General features: G+C 45.4%; 2 protein-coding genes across 2 annotated transcripts in view; one reads left to right on the top strand and one right to left on the bottom strand.

Moving 5' to 3' along the window:
* Positions 1-13,066, bottom strand: part of LOC139373145 (toll-like receptor 13) — a 36,774-nt gene extending 23,708 nt beyond the window's left edge. The window contains exon 1 of the mRNA XM_071113292.1: positions 13,032-13,066. The gene's annotated coding sequence lies outside the window, so the exon portion shown is untranslated. The remainder of the gene's footprint in view (positions 1-13,031) is intronic.
* LOC139373148 (radixin-like) overlaps positions 1-19,517 on the top strand; it is a 30,800-nt gene that overhangs the window by 7,889 nt on the left and 3,394 nt on the right. The window contains exons 3-13 of the mRNA XM_071113294.1: positions 12,842-12,925; positions 14,033-14,128; positions 14,755-14,877; positions 15,786-15,937; positions 16,066-16,149; positions 16,304-16,450; positions 17,039-17,135; positions 17,356-17,519; positions 17,929-18,059; positions 18,860-19,113; positions 19,259-19,495. Of these exons, the coding sequence (XP_070969395.1) occupies positions 12,842-12,925; positions 14,033-14,128; positions 14,755-14,877; positions 15,786-15,937; positions 16,066-16,149; positions 16,304-16,450; positions 17,039-17,135; positions 17,356-17,519; positions 17,929-18,059; positions 18,860-19,113; positions 19,259-19,495 (1,569 nt within the window). The remainder of the gene's footprint in view (positions 1-12,841; positions 12,926-14,032; positions 14,129-14,754; positions 14,878-15,785; positions 15,938-16,065; positions 16,150-16,303; positions 16,451-17,038; positions 17,136-17,355; positions 17,520-17,928; positions 18,060-18,859; positions 19,114-19,258; positions 19,496-19,517) is intronic.

The following is a 19,517-nucleotide window of genomic DNA, read 5'->3' as shown; positions in this document are numbered from 1 at the left end:
CACTGCACAGTCCAGGGCTGTGTTCAGTACAAAAATGTCATGTTTAATTTAACTGAAACGGTGCTGTACCGAACAACCAGTTGAAAAACCGGGAGGGGTTGGATTGTGCGTTCAAAATCCACCGCTGCCCTTTTTAAATATCACTCATTGCTTCAAGCCACACCCACCGACCGGTGCAAACGTATCTGTCCAAGTACATACCAGAACGTTTTGGAAAAATGTGTTGTTCATTACAAACCGTTCCACAACGTAGCAAACGTTCAAGCGAACTGAACACACCCCTGTTCTATGAGTCTGAGTGGAGTGCCTCCTGATCCTGAGTACATGTGTAGGTGGGGGTCCTCCCCTCTCTCCCCAGTAGGGGGGTTAATCAGCCGGACAGACAGCTGCTCAGTGCCCAGCGGGCCAGATTAGCAACTCCTCTCTGACTAAAGGAGAGCAGTCCTGTGTGTGTGTGTACGCTTGTGCGAGGCCTCTCGGCAAAGCCTTTGTAAACAGCTTATGGACAAACAGCTGCACATTTACTGAGGGGGTTGTCTGAGAGAAGACTCATCCTCTAAACAACATGGAGAGATACCATGACGAGCAACAGGATAAAGATTCTGACTGAAAAGTGGCTCAACTAACTTCTCTAGAACTCTCTCTCATACACACACACAAACTGTGTGGTCCAATAGGCCTTCCCTTTATCACCACTCTATTCATGCATGGCCTCTGTGGCATTCGGCTGTCCACATTTAGCTCTGCCCTACTGGCTCAGTCACATGGATGGTGGGAAACATGACCGCTAGAGGCAAAAGACGGATCCCTTTGACCATGTCCCTCACACCCACACACACCTGATCACACTCCCAATTGACTTATATGAGTCCTCCTTAGATTTTTGTGCCGTTTTCTTCTAGGCCAGAATCAGAACCGGTGCTATCTCCAAGAGAAAGTGCTGCTGTACTTTTTTTATTTTTATAGGTTGAAATCCACCAGTGGTGTTTTCAGAGGACATGATTAGCTGTGTGGGTGCTGTAGCACGTCTCTCCTCCCCCTTCCTTCTGTCCACACACGGGACAGCCAGGGATTATGGAGAGCCGTCTGTCTGCCTGGCTATAGCTAGACTACTCTCTTCTCCTTCACACTCCGTGGGCTAGTTGTGTTTTTGGCTCAGATACATATATGCAGGCATACACACACGCAAGCGCTCGCCACACACATACAGAGATACAGACAGACAGGCAGACGCGCACACACACAGGGTGAAGTCTAACAAAGGTCAGCACTTTCACAGCTGATTGCTGTTGGCAGGCAGCCCCCACACAAACATCAGGAAAGGGACATACAAGACTTCTGTCGGAAACACAAGTTAAGCACTTGACTCCCCATAACAGCTTTGTCACTCTGATACCCAACAAGGCGTCCGTTTGTCCTGCCGACACTGCATGTTGCTACTTCATTATGTAACGAGACAAAGGCATGGTCTGTCCGAGTCAGTTTATCACTGTTGATTAGTTCTTTAGGAAAGACTTGTTACTTTTAACCCTTTAACGAGTACGATCATGTATTTGTGATCATTGTTGAGTGGTGCCTGCAGCGTATGATCACAAATGTGTTTGAAACAGTAGCAACAAATGTCACCTTTTATTGTAAAAGATAAATGCGAACTTCCATCATCCAAACAGCACGGAACACATCCACAGCATGACAAGTCATGTGCTCTGGTTCTTGTATACACTAACAAGTACATCAACAATTTGTAATATGCTGAAAAGTGGCTAAACTAACAGAAGCAAAATTCTTTGATGGCGGCCATGTTTTTGTTTCTTTGATGCGCCGGAAACTCCCCAATCCCAGAAAGTTCAAGACAAATGGGAACTCTGGGGGGGAGCTCTGACTGGGGGAAATTGTTTTTGCACTGTCATCCAACTTGGAATTTCAACTCGGGAACTCGTTCCTCTTTCTAGAGCTCTGACTTTCTGGCCTGAAGATCATTGACGTCATGATTTTATCTAGTATTTGTCAGAGTTCACAGGTGTCTTGAAAGCCCCATAAATCAGTCGAGTGAACTATCCCTTGTTATAACGTCTTTGGTCTGACAGATGCTTACATGACAACCAGAATGCATTGTATGACGTCAAGAAACATGGCGCCACACATAGCCGGCAAATAGCTTAGCATTAGCTCATCATAATCAGTGCAACATTCAAAGTAATTTACACACATGTCCATTACAATCTCTGCAATAATTCAGAAAGCAGGATTTGCCACCAGTACTTGAAAACGTGAATAAAACAGTAAATACATTAGGATCCATACATGCATACGGTGTGCTACAGCAGAAAGGACAACACGATATACAGAAAATAGAAACTTACTTTGATAGGAACGCACACATATCTAAAGTCCAATTTGTAAGGAAAACAAACATGAAAGCAATGCGGGTGCTGTGGGAAAATGTTGTGTAAGACCTGTTCGGACTAGATGTGCAATGTCTTCATACTTGATCTGGGTAAGTGCTTGGGCTCTCGTTGAAGAGAGAAGTTTGTTCGACTCCGTAAAGCCTCAAACAAATTGTCTGCAACAGCGAAATGGGCTGCTACTTATGTGAATTAACGAGGAGATGGAAAAACTTGTTAGAATATCATTTGAAATTAAGCTTGCCTTGGTTTGAGGGCAGCATGTGTAACTGTTCTGTTGTGTAACAATCACAACAATCAATTTTGTAACAGTGAGAGCATTCTGACATCACGCACGTGAATAAACTCACGCAGGGGCGACGGTTTGAGATTTTCCTCCACCTCTAAATTTTGCTCGCCTGAAGTAGAATATATTGTGATAAATTGCAGGCCACACTACTTGCCTAGAGTTTTAAGCTATACTTTTCGTGGCTGTTTATTTACCACCACAGACAGATGCTGGCACAATGACCGCACTCAGTCAGCTGTATAATGAAATAAGCAAACAGGAAACCACACACTGAGGCGGCGCTCCTAGTGGCCAATGCAGGGAAACTTTAAATCAGTTCTAACAAATTTCTATCAACATGTTAAATGTGCAACCAGCGCTAAAAAAATTCTAGATCACCTGTACTCCACACACAGAGACGCGTACAAAGCTCTCCCTCGCCCTCCATTTGGTACATCCGAAAACAACTCTATCCTCCTGATTCCAGCTTACAAGCAAAAATTAAAGCAGGAAGCACCAGTGACTTGGTCTATAGCAAAGTGGTCAGATGAAGCAGATGCTAAACTACAGGACTGTTTTGCTATCACAGACTGGAAAATGTTCTGGGATTCTTCCGATGGCATTAAGGAATACACCACATCAGTCACTGGCTTTATCAGTAAGTGCATTGAGGACGTCGTCTCCAGTGACTGTACTTACATACCCCAACCAGAAGCCATGGATTACAGGCATTCGCACTGAGCTAAAGGGTAGAGCTTCCGCTTTAAAGGTGCTGGAAGCTTACAAGAAATCCTGCTATGCCCTGCGATGAATCATCCAACAGGCAAAGCGTCAATACAGGGCTAAGATTGAATTGTACTACACCGGCTCCGACGCTCGTTTTATGTGGCAGGGCTTGCAAACTATTACAGACTATAAAGGGAAGCACAGCCGCGAGCTGCCCAATGACAAGAGCCTACCAGACGAGCTAAATCACTTCTATGCTCGCTTCGAGGCAAGCAACACTGAGGCATGCATGAGAGCATCAGATGTTCTGATGACTGTGTAATCACGCTCTCCGTAGCCGACGTGAGTAAGACCTTTAAACAGGTCAACATACACAAAGCTGCGGGGCCAGACAGATTACCAGGACATGTGCTCCGGACGTGCTGACCAACTGGCAGGTGTCTTCACTGACATTTTAAACATGTCCGAGTCTGTAATACCAACATGTTTCAAGCAGACCACCATAGTCCCTGTGCCCAAGAACACAAAGGCAACCTGCCTAAATGACTACAGACCCGTAGAACTCACATCCGTAGCCATGAAGTGCTTTGAAGGCTGGTAATGGCTCACATCAACACCATTATCCCAGAAGCCTAGACCCACTCCAATTTGCATACCACCCAAACAGATCCACAGATGATGCAATCTCTATTGCACTCCACACTGCCCTTTTCCTCCTGTACAAAAGAAACACTTATGTGACAATGCTATTCATTGACTATAGCTCCGTGTTCAACACCATAGTACCCTCAGCTCATCACTAAGCTAAGGATCCTAGGACTAAACACCTCCCTCTGCAACTGAATCCTGGACTTCCTGACGGGCCGCCCCCAGGTGGTGGGATGGGTAGCAACACATCTGCCACGCTGATCCTCATCACTGGAGCTCCCCAGGGGTGCGTGCTCAGTCCCCTCCTGTACTCCCTGTTCACCCACGACTGCATGGCCAGGCACGACTCCAACACCATCATTAAGTTGCAGACGACACAACAGTGGTAGGCCTGATCACCGACAACGACAAGACAGCCTATAGGGAGGAGGGCAGAAACCTGGCCGGGTGGTACCAGAATAACAACCTATCCCTCAACGTAACCAAGACCAAGGAGATGATTGTGGACTACAGGAAAAGGAGGGCCGAGCATGCCCCTATTCTCAACGATGGGGCTGTAGTGGAGCAGGTTGAGAGCTTCAAGTTCCTTGGTGTCCACATCAACAACAAACTAGAATGGTACAAACACACCAAGACAGTTGTGAAGAGGGCACGGCAAAGCCTATTCCCCCTCAGGAAGCTAAAAATATTTGGCATGGGTCCTGAGATCCTCAGATCCTCAAAAGGTTCTACAGCTGCAACATCGAGAGCATGGTTGCATCATTGCCTGGTACGGAAATTGCTTGGCCCCCGACCTCGAGGCATGACAGAGGGTAGTGCGTACTGCCCAATACATCACTGGGGCTAAGCTGCCTGCCATCCAGGACCTCTACACCAGGTGGTGTCAGAGGAAGGCCCTAAAAAGTGTCAAAGACCCCAGCCACCCCAGTCATAGACTGTTCTCTCTTCTACCGCATGGCAAGCGGTACCGGAGTGCCAAGTCTAGGACAAAAAGGCTTCTCAACAGTTTTTACCCCCCAAGCCATAAGACTCCTGAACAGGTAATCAAATGGCTACCTGGACTATTTGCGTTGTCCCCCCCAACCCCTCTTTTACGATGCTTCCACTCTCTGTTTATCATATATGCATAGTCACTTTAACTATACATTCATGTACATACTACCTCAATTGGCCTGACCAACCAGTGCTCCCACACATTGGCTAACCGGGCTATCTGCATTGTGTCCCGCCACCCACCAACCCCTCTTTTACGCTACTGCTACTCTCTGTTCATCATATATGCATAGTCACGTTAACCATATTTACATGTACATACTACCTCAATCAGCCTGACTAACCGGTGTCTGTATGTAGCCTCGCTACTTTTATAGCCTCACTACTGTTATTTTTCACTGTTTTTTATTTCTTTACTTACCTATTGTTCACCTAATACCTTTTTTGCACTATTGGTTAGAGCCTGTAAGTAAGCATTTCACTGGAAGGTCTGCACCTGTTCTGTTCGGCGCACGTGAGAAATAAACTTTGATTTGATATTTTGAAAAGGTTAGGAAAGACTTGTTACTTAACGGGGGCCTTGTGGTGGTTGTTTGGTTTATTGGTGTACATAATCTCTTCTAATCACATCCTCTGACTGACAGCTAATTGAGGGAGGGGACCTGACTGGAGTTCCTTAGAGGAAACACCTCAAGTAACCTTAACCCAGGAGGTCACCCACCATGAGAGGAAGTTGAACTTGCTAGTACTTTTATAGGTTGCTTAGGACAGGCATTAAAGCAGGGATTTGGAAGTCTAAATGCCTTTTATGCTCGCTTCGATGAATATAACACTGTCTTGCATGAATGCCCCTGTTTTTCCGGATGACTGTGTGATCTCACTCTGAGGCCGATGTGAGCAAATCGTTTCAACAGGTTAACAATCAGACTGAATACCAGGGCATGTTCTCAAAGCATGCGCAGACCAGCTGGCAAGTGTTTTCATGGACATTTTCAATCTCTCCTTGTCCCAACATGTTTCAAGCTGATCACCATTGTCCCTGTTCCCAAGATCTCCAAGGTAACCTGCCTAAATGATTATTGCCCTTAGAGCAACTATGTGAGAATGCTGTTTTATAGACTACATCTCAGCCTTCAACACCATAGTCCCCTCCAAGCTCAACACCAAGCTAGGGACACGGGGACTGAACACCTCCCTCTGCAACTGGATCCTGGACTTCCTGGCAGGTTGGCCCCAGGTGGTGAGGGTAGGTAACAACACCAACGCTGCGCTGACTCTCAACACGGGGATAGGCTAACGACACCGGTGGTAGGACTGATCACCGACGGTGATGAGACAGCCTATAGGGAGGAGGTCAGAGACTTAGCACTGTGGTGCCAGGACAACAACCTCTCCCTCAATGTCATTGAGACTAAGGAGCTGATCGTGGACTAAGAGGAAGCGTTTGTTGCTGAACTGGTATTAAAGGCCCTAACGTGTGTCAGGAAAACATTACAAGGCTACCTGCCGCCCCTGATATCAGCATGACACAACAGGAACTGGGATTCGTCGGACCAGTCAAAGGTTTACAAGTCCTCAATTTTCCAGTGTTGGTGAGCGCATGCCCACTTGAGCTACTTTTTTTTCTTAGCTGATGGTAGTGGAACCTGGTGTAGTCATCTGCTGCAATAGCTCATCTGTGAGAAGGATCAACGAGTTGTGCGTTCCGAGATGCCGTTCTGCACACCATTGTTGTACTGCACCGTTATTTGCCTGGTTGTGGCCTGCCTGTTAGCGTGCACGATTCTTGCCATTCTCCTTCAACCTCATCAATAAGCTGTTTTCGCCCACAGGAATGCCACTTACTGGATACAATTGTTTTTTTTGCGCCATTCTCGGTAAACCCTAGACACTGTTGTGCATGAAAAGCCCAGGAGGGCAGCCGTTTCTGAGATACTGTATCTGGAGCGCCTGGTGCTGATCATGCCACGCTCAAAGTCACATTTTGCCCATTCTAATGTTCAATCAAACAGTAACTGGATGCATGTCTGCCTGCTTTATATAGCAAGCCACAGCAAAGTGACTCGATCCATTTTTGTGAACGAGGGGTATACTTAATAAAGTGAGTGTACACCGCACACACATACCGACACGACCACATAGTGAAGTATGTTGCTATGAAAATCAAGCATGTACAGTGACTTCGGAAAGTATTCATTTTCCCACATTTTGTTACAGCCTTATTCTAAAATAAAATGTAAAACAATCTTTAGCAATCTACACACAATACCCCATAATGACAGTGAAAACAGGTTTTTAGACATTTTTGCAAATGTATAAAAAACACATACTTTATTTACATAAGTATTCAGACCCTTTGCTATGAGACTCAAAATTGAGCTCAGGTGCATCCTGTTTCCATTGATTACCCTTGATGATTCTACAACTTGGAGTCCACCTGTGGTAAATTAAATTGATTTACATGACTTGGAAAGGCACACGCCTGTCTATATAAGGTCCCACAATTGACAGTGCATGTCAGAGCAAGAACCAAGTCATGAGGTCGAAGGAATTGTCCGTAGAGCTCCGAGCCAGGATTGTGTCTAGGCACATATCTGGGGAAGGGTACCAAAACATTTCTGAAGCATTGAAGGTCCCCAATAACACAGTGGCCTCTATCATTCTTAAATGGAAGAAGTTTGGAACCACCAACACTCTTCCTAGAGCTGACTGCCTGGCCAAACTGAGCAATCGGGATAGAAGGGCCTTGGTCAGGGTAGTGACCAAGAACCTGATGGTCACTCTGACAGCGCTCTAGTGTTCCTATGTGGAGATGGGAGAACCTTCCAGAAGGATAACCATCCCTGCAGCACTTCACCAATCAGGCCTTTGGCCACTCTACCATAGACGGAAGCCACTCCTCAGTAAAAGGCACATGACAGCCCGCTTTGAGTTTGCTAAAAGGCACCTAAAGACTCTAAGACCATGAGAAACAAGATTCTCTGGTCTGATGATTCAGGCCAAAGATTGAACTCTTCGGCCTGAATGCCAAACGTCACGCCTGGAGGAAACCTGGCACCATCCCTACGGTGAAGCATGGTGGTGGCAGCATCATGCTGTGGGGAAGTTTTTCAGCGGCATGGACTGGGAGACTAGTCAGGATCGATGGCAAAGATGAATCGAAGAAAGTACAGAGAGATCCTTGATGAAAACCTGCTCCAGAACGCTCAGGACCTCAGACTGGAGTGAAGGTTCACCTTCCAACAGGACAACGACACTAAGCACACAGCCAAGACAACGCAGGAGTGACTTCGGGACAAGTCTCTGAATGTCCTTGTGTGTCCCAACAGAGCCCGGACTTGAACCTGATCTAACGTCTGGAGAGACCTGAAAATAGCTCTGCAGCAGCGCTTCCCGTCCAACCCGATAGAGCTTAAGAGAATCTGCAGATTAGAATGGGAGAGAGTCCCCAAATACAGGTGTGGCAAGCTTGTAGAGTCCTACCCAAGGAGACTCCATGCTGTAATCGGTGCTTCTACAAAGTACTGAGTAAAGGGTCTGAATACTTATGTAAATGTGATTTTTCAGTTTCTTTTTAATTACGTTAGCAAACATTTCCTAACATTTTTGCTTTGTCGTTTTAGGGTATTTTGTGTAGATTGATGGCGGGGGGCACAATTTAATCAATTTTAGAATAAGGCTGTAAAGTAACGAAATGTGTAAAAAGTCCAGAGTTCTAAATACTTTCTGAAGGCACTGTACATACACTTTTACACTCATCATTTGCCTTTCTTCATTTTACTTGTATTATTATCAATCCTCATACGTAGTCACTTTACTGTATCTACCTCAAATACCTACCTGTTATCTGCCTCAGATATCTGCCTCAGATTTGAAATATCCAATAAATGTTGTTCCACTTCATGATTGTGTCCCACTTGTTGTTGATTCTTCACAAAAAAATACAGTTTTATATCTTTATGTTTGAAGCCTGAAATGTGGCGAAAGGTCGCAAAGTTCAAGGGGGCCGAATACTTTCGCAAGGCACTGTATATAGCTCCACATTGAGCCAGTACTGGTACTCTCTGTATATAGCTCCACATTGATCTGGTACTCTCTGTATATACAGTGGGGCAAAAAAGTATTTAGTCAGACACCAATTGTGCAAGTTCGCCCACTTAAAAAGATGAGGCCTGTAATTTTCATCATAGGTACACTTCAACCATGACAGACAAAAATGAGGGGAAAAAAATCCAGAAAATCACATTGTAGGATTTTTAATGAATTTATTTGCAAATTATGGTGGAAAATAAGTATTTGGTCAATAACAAAAGTTTATCTCAATACTTTGTTATATACCCATTGTTGGTAATGACGGAGGTCAAATGTTTTCTGTAAGTCTTCACAAGGTTTTCACACACTGTTGCTGGTATTTTGGCCCATTCCTCCATGTAGATCTCCTCTAGAGCAGTGATGTTTTGGGGCTGTTGTTAGGCAACACAGACTTTCAACTCCCTCCAAAGATTTTCTATGAGGTTGAGATCTGGAGACTGGCTAGGCCACTCCAAGACCTTGAAATGCTTCTTACGAAGCCACTCCTTCGTTGCCCGGGCGGTGTGTTTGGGATCATTGTCATACTGAAAGACCCAGCCACGTTTCATCTTCAATGCGCTTGCTGGTGGGAGGTATTCACTCAAAATCTCATGACACATGGCCCCATTCATTCTCTACTTTACACGGATCAGTCGTCCTGGTCCCTTTGCAGAAAAGCATGAGGTTTCCACCCCCATGCTTCACAGTAGGTATGGTGTTCTTTGGATGCAACTCAGCATTCTTTGTCCTCCAAACACGACGAGTTGAGTTTTTACCAAAAAGTTATATTTTGGTTTCATCTGACCATATGACATTCTCCCAATCTTCTTCTGGATCATCCAAATGCTCTCTAGCAAACTTCAGACGGGCCTGGACATGTACTGGCTTAAGCAGGGGGACATGTCTGGCACTGCAGGATTTGAGTCCCCGGCGGCGTAGTGTGTTACTGATGATAGGCTTTGTTACTTTGGTCCCAGCTCTCTGCAGGTCATTCACTAGGTCCCCCCGTGTGGTTCTGGGATTTTTGCTCACCGTTCTTGTGATCATTTTGACCCCACTGGGTGAGATCTTGCGTGGAGCCCCAGATCAAGGGAGATTATCAGTGGTCTTGTATGGCTTCCATTTCCTAATAATTGCTCCCACTTGATTTCTTCAAACCAAGCTGCTTACCTATTGCAGATTCAGTCTTCCCAGCCTCTACAATTTTGTTTCTGGTGTCCTTTGACAGCTCTTTGGTCTTGGCCATAGTGGACTGTTTGAGGTTGTGGACAGGTGTCTTTTATACTGATAAGTTCAAACAGGTGCCATTAATACAGGTAATGAGTGGAGGACAGAGGAGCCTCTTAAAGAAGTTGTTACAGGTCTGTGAGAGCCAGAAATCTTGCTTGTTTGTAGGTGACCAAATACTTATTTTCCACCATAATTTGCAAATTAAATTCATTAAAAATCCTACAATGTGATTTTCTGGAAAAAAACATTTCTCATTTTGTCTGTCATAGTTGAAGTGTACCTATGATGAACATTACAGGCCTCTAATCTTTTTAAGTGGGAGAACTTGCACAATTGGTGGCTGACTAAATACTTATTTGCCCCACTGTAGCTCCACATTGATCTGGTACTCTCTGTATATAGCTCCACATTGAGCTGGTTCTTTCTGGATATATAGCTCCACATTGAGCTGGTTCTTTCTGGATATGTAGCTCCACATTGAGCCGGTACTGGTACTCTCTATATATAGCTCCACATTGAGCCGGTACTGGTACTCTCTGTATATAGCTCCACATTGAGCTGGTTCTTTCTGGATATATAGCTCCACATTGAGCTGGTTCTTTCTGGATATATAGCTCCACATTGAGCTGGTTCTTTCTGGATATGTAGCTCCACATTGAGCCGGTACTGGTACTCTCTATATATAGCTCCACATTGAGCCGGTACTGGTACTCTCTGTATATAGCTCCACATTGAGCTGGTTCTCTCTGGATACATAGCTCCACATTGAGCTGGTTCTCTCTGGATATATAGCTCCACATTGAGCTGGTTCTCTCTGGATATATAGCTCCACATTGAGCTGGTTCTCTCTGGATATATAGCTCCACATTGAGCTGGTTCTCTCTGGATATATAGGTCCACATTGAGCTGGTTCTCTCTGGATATATAGCTCCACATTGAGCTGGTTCTCTCTGGATACATAGCTCCACATTGAGCTGGTTCTCTCTGGATACATAGCTCCACATTGAGCTGGTTCTCTCTGGATACATAGCTCCACATTGAGCTGGTTCTCTCTGGATACATAGCTCCACATTGAGCTAGTTCTCTCTGGATACATAGCTCCACATTGAGCTGGTTCTCTCTGGACGTATAGCTCCACATTGAGCTGGTTCTCTCTGGACGTATAGCTCCACATTGAGCTGGTTCTCTCTGGAATATATAGCTCCATTGTGTATTTTATTCTTGTTACTTTTTTAGTGGTATTCTTTTTAAACTCTGCAGCATTGAAGGGCCAGTAAGCAACCATTTCAAGGTAAAACATACACCAGTTGTATTTGCCGCATGTAACAAATACAATTTGACTTGATTTGTCTGCCCAATATACATCTGTTAGCATGTTTGGTAGATAGGAAGACGTTTATCATAGTTCTAGCTCTAGTCTACTTGCCTTTTCCCGTGCTTTACTAGGATGCAGGTGGAGAGGGTGCTTTCATAGGAGAATGCTGAATAGTTAGTGGGGCAGAGCGAGCGTACAGGAGGTTTCATGGCTAATTAATGCTAGCGAGACAGAGGCAGATGCACAATCTCTACAGTGTGATTAATGTGAGAGTCACAGTACTGTGCTGGATATTGAAAAGTTTTCTGGATAATTAATGACGTGTGTGTGTGTGTGTGTGTGTGTGTGTGTGCACAGCACTGTGTGTTAGGGTAAACGGGGATAGAGAATGTGCGTGTAGTATTCCTGTCCTGAGGTTTCATGGGTAATTCATGATAAGAAGAGGGGAGAGCAAGGGAAGCTGCTTTTCTCAGTGGGCGACTAAGGTACTGTAACTACACAGTAATGTAGTAACACTATGGATTGGAGTGCATCTGGCCACCACTCTGCATCATCTTTCTCTCTTGCCAGGGTGCTGCATCTCTTTCTCTCTCTGTATCTCACTGTGTATCTAATTTATTTTCCCCTGTCTCTCCAGTGAGGTGTGTGTCAGTCACTGAGGATGCCCTCGCGGTCAGGCCTGTTCTGTCAGCTGTGTGTCAGGTCTGGTGCCAGGCCAGACTAGTGCAGCTCAAACAGCAACAGCCAATGGCTGGCCTCGCTCCTCTGCTCCGCCTCACAGGGAGGAGGAGGCGGCCGTAGGAAGGGGAGCAGTCACTCAGTGCTGAGAGGGCAAAAAGACACACACACACTTTTGCATACACAGGCACTGCATTAGCCCATGCACACACACACAGACAACGCTCCTTCAGTTCTCTGTCTTGCTGGAAGGCCTTTTGTTGCTCCCTTGAAGAGGATTCAGTCTAATGCACTAAAACTGAATATTAGTTTGTTCATTTCCACCAAAATGGCTGACTCACTGCCATTTTAAATGTGTTAAAGCTGCGTCTGACACTTCCTGAAACGCTGACCATGGCACACAGTGGTGACGGTTTCACGTGAAAAGTTGACAGCCTGCAGTACAGCAACACAGTGAATGGAAATGTACATGCAAACTGGCAAATAACATGCAAACTTGTTTTGTAGATTAATGTGCGGGTCACCACCATGGATGCAGAGCTGGAGTTTGCCATTCAGCCCAACACCACTGGCAAACAGCTCTTTGACCAGGTAAGCAAGGACCAGGACTCGATACAAACTGAGAATTCACATAACTTAACCTAATAGAACTATAGTATGAAACATCATCTCATGTAAGATCAAGTGGGTGCTTTACCTTGTTCCTGGATGAGGTTCATTTCTCCCTTTTGTTGCTATTATCATGGAAGATCAGTCTTTTGATATACACAGTCCTGATTGACGTGTAGTCAGTTACTGTTGTCATAGTACCAGTACTGTTCTCCTGTCATGATGGAGCAGCATTACTGACAGCATTGCTGTAGTTTCACAGCTTTGAGGGTGCATTGGAGGTCATTGAAAGACAGACTGTTTTCGGGATCTTTATTGTTGGCTAGATCTTTTCTGCAACTTCTCAGCCTGACACTGGAGGAGGATGCTGTAATGTCCAATCCTCATTTCTATCCCTGTTGAGGTTCCTATGTGCCTGTACAGCTACTCTGTAACACATGTTAGCGATATCGCCTTGACCACAAACAGTACCAGAGCATTTTCTCACAAACAGAAGCTGGAGAGTACGTAGGAGGGCTGAAGAACTGTAATGAATGAGGCCATTGACATGTGCAGGCAGGTGGCGACTGTCCTGGACTGTGTGTCCAGCTGTCTTCTCACACTTCAGTGTGTTTTGTATTCCCAGTACACACACAGTCCATTTCCAGGGATTCATCAGGAGTTATGGACGTCCGCCTCATTGCCCTCCTCTGCAGTAACAGGCGGAGTGAATCTAAGTAGCTTGTTGCTGCGTGTCAACTGGCTGACCTATTAGTCACCATCCCAGAGTTTTTAACGGTGAGCCTGAGGCCCATTATGGAGAAGCTATGCCACAGTGGGCTCATCGCTGCCGAGGAGCCTCCAGTCAAGCGGAGGCTAAAACACCCCTCTCAATCTCTATTAAACCCGCATTGCAGTATTTATTTACACAGTAGCATGCGAGCCTAACTTCCATCCTAGTCGCACACAATCTGATAACTTTTGTCATGAAACAAATGGTTGCTAGCATGTTGCGTTCTATGACTTTTCACATGAGAAATGTATGACTTTTTCAGTAATCCCACCCTCCCAACTGTTTAATGGTGGAGTATTGTCTGATGTTGTTAACAGGTGGTGAAGACGGTGGGGCTTCGAGAGGTCTGGTTCTTCGGACTGCAGTACGTGGACAGCAAGGGTTACAGCACGTGGCTGAAGCTTAATAAAAAAGTGAGTTCTCTCTCTCTCTCTGTTTCCAGAGCGGCTGCCAGCAGTCAGTTTGAGCTGGTTATTAGGCTGTCGTCAGGGGGCCTCAGATGTGTACTTTCACAGGCTTCCTGTGAAGACCCTCCGAACCCCAAAAAACTGCTCTGAAGTGCCGTAAAAGACAGCGCGAGAGAGAGTGTGTCAGTGTGTGTGTGTTGGAACTTGTTCAGTAGTCGTAGAGCAGTGTGGTTCTGTCAGGGTGATCTACAACAGGATTTATTTTAACAGCTGTCTCCAGTGGAAAGTGTTCTGATTCTAGGCCCCGGAGTCTGGGACGTAAGCGGCTGTAAAGAGGGTCCAATCCTATCACTAATTAGGACAAGATTAGATAACATAAGTTTGTTCATACCTTTATGGCGTCATAACCAACTTCTATGATTTACCTTCATAGCCCAGATTATAAAGATTAGATTGTAAAGCTTCTGGATCAAAGATGGATGCTTACTTATTAGCCAGCCACGTTTTTGTTTGTCAGTGCAGATAAAGGAGAGGAGACAAGGCGATAGAAGGCACTTCAGACTACTGAGACTTGTCTACCTCCTAGTGGTCTTGTTGTCTGTACAGGGCTTTAAAGGTGTTGTCCTCTCCAGGTGACAGCCCAGGATGTAAAGAAGGAGAACCCTCTGCAGTTTAAGTTCCGGGCCAAGTTCTTCCCCGAGGACGTGTCTGAGGAGCTGATCCAGGAGATCACACAGAGACTCTTCTTCCTGCAGGTAACTGACACCAGTTGTGTTCTAATACTCATATTAACCACACTATTTGTGAGGTAAATTGAGAATGTAGAATGCTTATTGGTCATAGTATGGATATATTTAGTATGCCCAAAGTTCCCAGGATGTTGTAGTACATTAGCCAAAATACGAAGTATACAAGTATACAAACAGTGGACACTATTTCTGCGCTTTTAGGGCCCATAATGCAATTCTTCAGAATATGGGCGCGGCTTCACAGCATTTTCAAATTTGGCGTGAAATATGCCGAAGTCCGGCGAGAGCAGATACAAATTCAATGCTTTAACTAATTATGACAAATGTAATAAGTTACCGACAATTTGTTAGGTACGCTAGCCTTATAGCATATCATTAAAGCAGTTGCTTGTATGTACTGGTATGTTAGCTATCTACCTAACGTTAATTGGCTACTAATACATCGAACTTGCCAGGATTTTAACTAACTACCCAATGTTTATTGACTTGATTATTCACGGTATGCTAAGTGTATAGTCGTTGTGCATTTTCAATGGACATTGTTAATTAAGTCTAGCTAGTAATTAATAACAAGCAAGCAAGAAGTTGCAAAGCCACAGCATCAACTTCCGGTGGACCGGCGAAGCACTAGTACACTCAACTGAATAGGATACCGTTTGTTTAGTGTGCTAAAATGAACTAATAGTATGGGTATTCGAACACAGCTTCTGTCAAAACACACTGATGAGTTCTAAGTCATCAGTATTTTAAGTCTTGACGGTCAAGAACAGACATACTCGTACTATGTTTACTCGTAGTGTCTTAATGCCAAATCCTTCCTAAATTCAATGCTCAGTGGGTGAGGTGAGGTCACATGACCTCTACTTTATTTTTCTCTTTCTGTTTTCCACTCTCCTTTTGGCTTCTCTGACCAGGTAAAGGAGGCCATTTTGAACGATGAGAACTACTGTCCCCCGGAGACTGCCGTGCTGCTGGCATCCTACTCTGTCCAGGCCAAGTACGCCGACTACAACAAAGACAGCCACAAGCCTGGCTACCTCACCAATGACAGACTGCTGCCACAGAGGTGAGTGGCCACTGGCCAGAAGCAGGGATGTCCCGGAGTCATGCACCATCCACATACTAACAAGGAATCCTGGAATGTTTTTTAAAAATTGTATTCAAATTTCCTCTGGAATGTTCTATGTTGTGTAGAGTCCTGGAGCAGCACAAGCTCACCAAGGAGCAGTGGGAGGACCGGATACAGACCTGGCATGAGGAGCACCGAGGCATGCTCAGGTCTGTGTGGATTTCCTTCTCTTTCTCTGTGTTAGTTTATGAGGGTTATTGGGAGAGGTGTTTTTGTCTCGTAGAGGATGCATTTTTCTGAATGGTTCCCCCACAACGAGACAGTTCAATGTCAGAAACGTAACGCTGACGTGTTTTCCCCCAGAGAGGACACAATGATGGAGTACCTGAAGATAGCTCAGGACCTGGAGATGTACGGAGTCAACTACTTTGAGATCAAGAACAAGAAGGGGACAGAGCTGTGGCTGGGAGTGGACGCCCTGGGACTCAACATCTACGAACACGAAGACAAGTCAGTCTCACTACTACAGCTGTATCAACCATGGCTGGCCTATTGGAAATCTACTGTAATGATAAGCAGATGTTTAATCAGATTTCGCCTAGTTGTTCTACTTTACAAACTGGTTTGAGAGTGTTGGGGTGACTGAAAGATGTCCAAGAAGGAAAGAAAGGGAAGGATGAGTAAATGTTATTTTTAGCAGTAGAGGAGAGAGGGGTGGGGGAAGAGAGTAAGTGGGGTCTGTTACTCTTCCTGTCTTCCTCCCATTCGTGGGTGGGACACGACTGACACAGCTTTGAAATGGTTTCCTGTCCTGCCACTCAGACCCATTCCCTTTCCCAACACTGACCGCAGATCAGCTGGTAGACAATAATTCAGTGCCCATCTCTTGAGTAGAGACTTGCATTGGCAGGACTGGAATTTGATCACAGATCAGTATAATATACTGCAATCGACATGGATTTGGACGTCTCTAGCATATCATCGCCATCTGCTGGCATCTTTTATAGCACAATATTTTACACCCCAAAATAAAACTTAATTTTGAGAATTGAAAACTGTCTGTGTGCATCAATGACCAAATATCAACATCCCCCCCAGACTGACACCAAAGATTGGCTTCCCTTGGAGCGAGATCCGAAACATCTCCTTCAATGACAAGAAGTTTGTCATCAAACCCATCGACAAGAAAGCTCCAGTAAGTCTCCCTTTGTCTGATTTTTTTTTTCCCTATACGATCCCAAAACAACAAGATGTGGGTGGAGGCACAGATCCCTTTTCCAGAACACTTTAAGAAGTAGTAGTGAATTATACTCTAAAGAGTTTATCATATTCTCTGTTGTCAAACATAGTAATCTCATGGTCTACCTAGCCATCCTAACGGTTTCCCCTGAACCCGGTCTCCTGTGTCCCTGTAGGACTTTGTGTTCTACGCGCCGCGGTTGCGGATCAACAAGCGGATCCTGGCTCTGTGTATGGGGAACCACGAGCTGTACATGAGGAGGAGGAAGCCTGACACCATCGAGGTGCAGCAGATGAAGGCCCAGGCCAGAGAGGAGAAACACCACAAACAGCAGGAGAGGTACAGGAGGAGCACACACACACACACACACACACACACATCTTACGCAAGCACACGCACTTTACTTTCAGAGTCATGGCTATATGTTGACAGAGATGAAAGCCTATGTAAAGATACATTTGTGTTGTATAGTTGTACCTTTCTAACAAACAACCATATCAACTTTTCAGAATATTTTATAAAGTCAATATGAATCATCCAGAATGTTGATATTACATGCAGACGTTAGCAGGACATCATGTACGATACATTGCCATGTCAGTTTGATACTTTGGATATTACAGTACACTTTAATAAGATACAAAATCACCATTGATGTGACGATGAAAAACACACCCATATAGTGCTTCGTTGCAAGGGTTCATTTCCTAGCAGTTAGATGATATATCCCTTCATCAATTCCTGTCAGAGCCCAGCTGGAGAACGAGAAGAAGAAACGAGAGCACGCAGAGAAAGAGAAGGAGAGAATAGAGCGAGAGAAGGATGAACTGATGGAGAGACTGAGGCTGATCGAGGACCAGACGATGAGGGCCCAGAAAGGTATCAGTCTGCCTCTTCCCACAGCGCCCCTGACCTTCAACCCACTAAAGTTCCTCCTATCTCTGTACTAGTGAAGACATGTTATAAGGCCAGATTAATTCAGCCTTCATGCAAATAAGAGCCTTTTGCTCCTCTTATTTGCCTTAGGGAATTAGATATTTACTTTGTGTTTAAAATCTTTATTGTCCCAGGGCAATATCAGGTGCAAATGTTGCACTGTTGCAAATGTTGCACTGTTGCAAATGCTACGTAAACCTGTCTTCACCTGGAGTGTTTTCGTGGTGTTGATAGGATGTGGGCTCAACATGGGGCTGTTGGTTGGTCAATGTCAGTCAGTATGCCAATGGGACCTGACCCTAACCTTCTAGACTGGTCCTCACTGCACCACGGTACTAAACTCTCATCTCTTACTTCTTATAGGACTGTTCTCAGCACCAGGTAAACATTAAGTCCACTCAGAAACACTTATTTAAACCCTCTCCCTCCTGACCCTTCCACATGACCTTATAGACTTGGGTGGTGTGTTGAAAGAGAAATCCATGTTGTGCTCTTTTTGTTCCGTACTGTTTTTACTGTTGTGTGGGTCCTCTCTCACTTTTTATAGCCATTTCCTGTCTTATTATATAATTTTTCCTTTGTTCTTAAAGTTGATCACATTTGTGAGATCATGGCTGACTGAGCCTCTCATTGGTCACATTTTACAAATTGTGGGTGCTGCTGGACATGGTTTGAGGAAGAAGACATTTTTTTTTTTTTTTTTGATGTCTAACGGACTTTGTGTATTTTGTTCATGGTCACAGAGTTGGAGGAGCAGACACGTAGGGCCCTGGAGCTGGAGCAGGAGAGGAAGAGAGCCAGGGAGGAGGCGGAGAGGCTGGAGAGGGAGAGACAGGCAGCGGAGGAGGCCAAGGCGGAGCTGGCCAGGCAGGCCGCTGACCAGATGAAGAACCAGGAACAACTGGCCGCTGAGCTGGGCGAGTTCACTGCCAAAATAGCCCTGCTGGAGGAAGCCAAGAGAAAAAAGGATGAGGAGGCCACTGAATGGCAGCAGAAGGTAACTACCTCTCTACATTCTGTGTCCTGGTTACAATATAGACTCTATAGAATCAGTCTGTTGTATACAGTATGTTGTACTGAAATTGTTCCTGAATAAGTCCCATAACTCCCCTCTTCTCGTCCCTGTCTCACCTTCTCCCCAGGCCATCTCAGCCCAGGACGACCTGGAGAAGACCAAGGAGGAGCTGAAGACGGTGATGACGATCTCGTCGACGCCAGCGGGCGGCTCCACTGAGAGCGAGCACGAGGAGCAGGATGAGAACCACGCAGAGGACGCCGCCGAGCTCTCTCTGGAGGGCGTGAGCGCCCTGGACCTGCGCAGCGAGGAGGAGCGCGTCACTGAGGCCCAGAAGAACGAGCGCCTCAAGAAACAGCTGCAGGTCAGCCCCCTCTGACCTCTAA

The sequence above is a fragment of the Oncorhynchus clarkii genome, chromosome 18 (genome assembly GCF_045791955.1).
Source record: "Oncorhynchus clarkii lewisi isolate Uvic-CL-2024 chromosome 18, UVic_Ocla_1.0, whole genome shotgun sequence".
In the NCBI taxonomy this organism is placed as follows: domain Eukaryota; kingdom Metazoa; phylum Chordata; class Actinopteri; order Salmoniformes; family Salmonidae; genus Oncorhynchus; species Oncorhynchus clarkii.
The sequence above is the reverse complement of the archived record's forward strand: the minus strand, read 5'-3'. Positions and strand labels throughout refer to the sequence as shown.